This window comes from Acanthisitta chloris, unplaced genomic scaffold (assembly GCF_000695815.1).
Source record: "Acanthisitta chloris isolate BGI_N310 unplaced genomic scaffold, ASM69581v1 scaffold22405, whole genome shotgun sequence".
In the NCBI taxonomy this organism is placed as follows: Eukaryota; Metazoa; Chordata; class Aves; order Passeriformes; family Acanthisittidae; genus Acanthisitta; species Acanthisitta chloris.
The window spans coordinates 1,985-7,352 of record NW_008675604.1 but is presented as its reverse complement, the minus strand read 5'-3'; the positions used below and the strand labels follow the sequence as shown (position 1 = coordinate 7,352).

Here is a 5,368-nt window from a genome sequence, read left to right as displayed (position 1 = left end):
CTTTCTTAAAATAGCCACTGCCAGAGCAGAGGCTTTGTCGGGGGATAACACGAACGTCTGCCTTGGAATTCTCTGCGTGTGCCTGGGAGCGGGCTGGGCACGGCCAGCCCTCCCCTCGCGTGCCGCAGTTGACCCAAACTCAACCATTGGCCCTGGGGCTCAGCGGGAGCAGGAGGAATGTGGCACCTCGCCGGCAGTTCAGCCTGGGTCTCCTGTCTCATTCTGGCTCCACAGAGGATGTCAGGTCTATTCCCCATTTTCATGGAGCTCTTCCTGGAGCCAGGAGCAGCTGGTGCTGGGTGTCGCGCTCCAGCTGTGGGGGTTGTGGCACCTCGGCCCTGCACCCAGGAGGGTTTTTTGCCCTGTGTTTTTGAAGGGAAATGTCCTTCTCCTGCCCCCTGCTCTCTGCCCACTCCAGAGCTGCTGCCCTGTGCTAGGAGAGGGTGTTGGCTCAGCTCAGCTCCCAGGGAGAGCACCAAGCACACAAGTCCCCCAGTGCCAGTGTGCTGTATTTCCGTACCTGACTGTGGCATGTGTGGCATGTCCTGCCATAAACACCCTGATTAGCTGGATTAGTGAGGGAGAGCTTTTTTTAGGGCCCTCAGTCCCACACCGGGCCCAGAGTATTCCTGACTCTGTTTCTGCCACTGTTGTGCTCTTGGTTCCGTTGTGTGGCTCAGGGTGGGAGCCTGGCAGCTCCCTCTGCCCAGCCACAGTGCACAGCACCTGAGGTCTGGGAGTGTCTGTTCTCAGTGGGTGCATCCCTCGTGTCCTGTCCCTGCCAGGTTCCCTCTGCAGCTGGAGAGTGGTCAGACAGTGGAGTGCACAGTGGCTCAGTACTTTAAGCAGAAATACAACCTGCAGCTGAAATACCCTCACCTGCCCTGCCTGCAGGTGGGGCAGGAGCAGAAGCACACGTACCTGCCCCTGGAGGTGAGTGCTGGCACCTCTGGGTCGGGGCTGGCTGCAGGGCCTGAGTGCTGTGTCCAGCCCTGCTCCCCTGCCCTGTCTCTAACACATGGCTCCTGTCTCCCCTCCTGCAGGTGTGTAACATCGTGGCAGGCCAGAGGTGCATCAAGAAGCTCACGGACAATCAAACATCAACCATGATCAAAGCTACAGCCAGGTCTGCCCCAGACAGGCAGGAGGAGATCAGCAGACTGGTAGGTGGCAGAAGCCCCTGGAGGGGACAATGCCATGGCCCTGATGGCAGGTTATGGTGCTGGGTCTGTGGTGGACCTTGCTGTGGTCCTGCTCCTCAGCTGGAGAGCTGTGACCTGCCCAGAAGTGCTGGTGGGGTTAATGACGGGGTTTTAGTCCCCTCTTCCCGCTGAATCCTGGGTCAGAGGTTCCTCTGTTTGTGTGTGTGATGGACACAGGCACAGAGGGGCCTGGCTCAAAGTGACTGTGCAAATAGGAGTGCAGCAAATTCAGGTCCTTGTGCTGACAGAACCTGATCCAAAGGGAGCTGGAACTGAAAACAAGGAAATAAGTTAGAGAAACACCCGTGGCTGTGTGTGGGGCTGCAGTGCAGGAGCTCTGTCCTTGGCCACTGCTTAATGGGCTGTTGTTCCCCAGACGAGTGTCTCTGGGCTTTCGCAGCCAAGGACATTTGATATTCCTTCTGGGACTCTTGATAAGTCTCTTGCCAGTCTGAATCTTCCTGTTGAAGCCTTAAATCTCAGGAGCAGGCTCTGCTCTTGATTGCATTGCCCAATGCATGCAAAAATCAGGTCCCCTGGGTCAGCCTGGAGGATGAAGCTCTGACCTCTGCGTTAGCCTCCTCACCCTCCCCGACGGAGCTGCTCCACCTGCAGCTCTGTGCGGAGCAGTTCAGGTGCCCGTGTTTCCTGGCCTGGGATGCAGCAGTCGGTCTCACTCCCTCCCATGGCCCTTCCTTCCTTCCCTCTGCAGATGAAGAATGCCAGCTACAACCTGGATCCGTACATCCAGGAGTTTGGGATCAAGGTGAAGGACGACATGACGGAGGTGACGGGGCGGGTGCTGCCGGCGCCCATCCTGCAGTACGGAGGCAGGGTAAGGGGGCTGAGCACACCTCAAATGCTGCTGCGCCACAAACCTTGGCTCACCCTCACGCTGGAGCAGAGTGCCTCGGGGTTGGGTTTTGGGTTCTTTTTTTTGCAGTGTAACTGGTCTGAAAGTTGTAGCTAAGAGTTGCTGGGTGAGGTGAAGGGGAGATGTCACGCGGGGTGGATACATTGGGGTGAGAGTTTTCTGAGCCTCTTCTGGGTGTTTGCCATGGTCAGTGTTGGGGTTTGGAGCAGCTCTGTCTCAACTCTGCAGTGACCCCACACTGCTCCTGTGAGCCCTTTGGGGCAGAGCTGTGAGCCCTGTGCTCCCTCTGGCTCTCACTGCACCAAATCCAGCCTTGGCACCCCAAACATTCGGAGTGTCGCTGAGCACTGCCTTGCAGCACTCGGGTGGATGTTCAGCACTGCGAGAGGAGCAGAGCCTGTCCCACAGCTCTGCCCCTCCCTCTGCCTTGCAGAACAGAGCCATTGCGACCCCCAACCAGGGCGTGTGGGACATGCGAGGGAAGCAGTTCTACAACGGCATTGAGATCAAGGTCTGGGCCATCGCCTGCTTCGCCCCGCAGAAGCAGTGCCGAGAGGAGGTGCTGAAGTAAGGAAAGGGGCAGTGTGTGTGGGGGGGGAGCCAGGGGGCCATGGCTGCTCCCAGGGGAAGGGGAGAGGTGAAAGGGAGAGGTCACGCAAGGTGGATGCACTGGGGTGAGAGTTTCCATGTGTTTGGTACGGTCAGGGTTTGGGGTTTGGAGCAGCTCAGTCTCTCCACATCTGCAGTACCTGGATGCACTGGGAGTGACACCACACTCCTCTTCCTTTGGGGCAGAGCTGTGGGCACTGTGCTCCCCCCAGCTCTCACTGCATCAAATCCAGCCTTGGCAACCCAAAAATCCAGAGTGTGGCTGAGCACTTTGTCAGGCTGGCACCAGCTTTGCCATCCTCTGGAAATCAGCTGTCCCAGGGTCTGCTCCCCACTCCTCCAGCTTCCTAAGGGAGAAGGGCTCAGCTCCGTTGTATGAGAAAGATCAGTCCATTGGTAAGAGGGCACCAAGAGGACACAGCTCAGCTCCAGCATATGCTGGGTTTGTGTTTCCAGCACCTTGCTGGGCACTGCAGGGTGGTGAGACAGGCCCCTCTGTGCCCATGCCGCCGCGCTCGGGGCCCGGGGTGCGTGGCACAGCTGCCTGCAGGAGGGTCCAGGGCTCACAGATCTGCCTCTGGCACAGGAACTTCACCGACCAACTGCGCAAGATCTCCAAGGACGCCGGGATGCCCATCCAGGGCCAGCCCTGCTTCTGCAAGTATGCCCAGGGGGCAGACAGCGTGGAGCCCATGTTCAGACACCTCAAGAACACCTACTCGGGGCTTCAGCTCATCATCGTCATCCTGCCCGGGAAGACACCTGTGTACGGTGTGTCTGGGGTGGGGTGAGCAGGGAGGGCAGAGGGGCTTTGCTGGGGATCAGCAGGGCTGGCTCTGCTCCCCCGAGGTGCTCCCCCCACCCGTTGCCCAGGCTGGGTGGGAGCAGTACAGTGCTGGCTGCCCATGTGCTCACCTTGCTTCCTCTGCCCACAGCTGAGGTGAAACGTGTGGGGGACACTCTCCTGGGAATGGCCACACAGTGTGTCCAGGTCAAGAACGTGGTGAAAACGTCCCCACAGACCCTTTCCAACCTCTGCCTCAAGATCAATGTCAAGCTCGGCGGGATCAACAACATCCTCGTGCCTCACCAGCGGTTCGTACGGCCACTGCCCCTCTGATTCTGTGCCCCACGTCCCTGCTGGTGCTGCCTGCGTGGCTTTACCTGGGGCAGAGGGGCCTTTCAAAGGGAGCTCTTTGAAATGAGGTTTGCAGCCTGTCTTGCCTTGACGAGCTGTTTGTGTGCCCAGACCAGAGCCTGGAGGTCGGGAGATGTCCTTGGTGTTATCTGCTTGTCTCTGTTGCTTGTGCATCACCCTGAGATGGCCCCAAAGGCTGACAGCTGCTTTCCCTCCTCTCCCACCAGCTCCGCCGTCTTTCAGCAGCCTGTGATCTTTCTGGGGGCCGATGTCACTCACCCGCCAGCAGGAGACGGGAAGAAACCTTCCATCACGGCTGTGAGTCCCCAGCCTGGTGCTCAGGAACCCTGCAGGGATGCAGGAGCTGGGACAGGACTCGTGAGAGGGGGAGACTGGGGGTCCTGGATTCTGAGCCCTTTGGGGAGGAGGGTTTGCTGTCACCTCAGCTGAGTTGTGAGCATCCAGAGCAGAGTGGTGCTGAGTGCCAGCAGAGCAGGGGCAGCTCACACCTCCCCTGCTGGGGACACTGCCCAGGGCTCCTTGCAGGGCAGGACAGTGTCAGGTTCTTGCAGCCTCGGTGTTAATTAAGCACTTCAGCATTTTCCTATTAAGTTCTTAACTTTCCGGGACTCACAGCTCAGGTTTTCCTTGGCATGTAAATGCCTCTGTGGAGGAGTGTTTTTTTCTTAATTAGAAGGGGTTGGGAGAGGCTTTGGGCTGTTTGCTGTAGGTGTGGGTGGGACAGAACCGTCTGTTTCCTGGCGGCGACGCTTCCCCTCTGAAAACATCTTCTGTGCTCTCTGCAGGACCACTGGGGTTTTTTTCTTGATTTTTGTGAAAGCTTCTCTGAAGCTGCAGGGAGGAAGGGTAGAGCCTTCAGGGAGACTTGACCTTGTCCTTGGTGTGCTGTTGATCAGACAATAGGAGGGGATCCGTGGCTGGAGTCAAGGAACAGTTTCTGTTGCCACATCGGCGCTGGTGGAGCAGCCCCGAGCCCAGAGCTGTTTGTGAATCAAAAGTGAAAGTGCTGGGGAGGGCAGGGGCAGCAGGCTCAGCCTGCTGAGGCTGGAGGGGTGGGGCAGTCACACCTGCTCTGCCACCAGCGACTCCTGCTGCACCCCCAGCCCTGGGTCTGGCTGCTCCCAGCCTCTGACATCTCTGAGGTCTCTCCAGCTCACCCACAGTGACGGGAACTCCCTGTGCTCCCACACAGTGACTCAACCCTCGGCCAGCCCCATCCCCTCACGGCAGGGCAGGAGGCTGAGCAGCCCCCACAGTAATGTCACTCAGCAGCACCAGCCGCGTTGTCTCACGAGAAGCTCCCAGAGATGCTCAAAGGGCATGGCAGAGCGTGACCCCAGGACATGGCTGCCCCAGGGATGTCCCGTTTGGGCGCTGGCTGCCTGCGCAGTATTTGCCATCCCCTCTGACCCGTGAGCTGGGGTTGTGGGTCAGATGCCCTCCTTGGTGCCCACGGCTGGCTGGGTGTGTGGGAGGCAGATGGAGGGGGGGAATGGGGCTGGGAACCCAAGCCCGGGCCGTGTG

At 59.0% G+C, this 5,368-nt stretch overlaps 1 protein-coding gene across 1 annotated transcript in view; it reads left to right on the top strand.

Moving 5' to 3' along the window:
• Positions 1-785: 785 nt before the first annotated feature.
• The window catches only part of LOC103803286 (protein argonaute-1), a gene marked incomplete at both ends in the record, with an annotated part of 5,854 nt that continues 1,271 nt past the window's right edge, over positions 786-5,368 (top strand). Inside the window, 7 exons of the mRNA XM_009075833.1 lie at positions 786-933; positions 1,044-1,163; positions 1,915-2,037; positions 2,510-2,643; positions 3,272-3,456; positions 3,621-3,780; positions 4,051-4,141. Coding sequence (XP_009074081.1) covers positions 786-933; positions 1,044-1,163; positions 1,915-2,037; positions 2,510-2,643; positions 3,272-3,456; positions 3,621-3,780; positions 4,051-4,141 — 961 coding nt within the window. The remainder of the gene's footprint in view (positions 934-1,043; positions 1,164-1,914; positions 2,038-2,509; positions 2,644-3,271; positions 3,457-3,620; positions 3,781-4,050; positions 4,142-5,368) is intronic.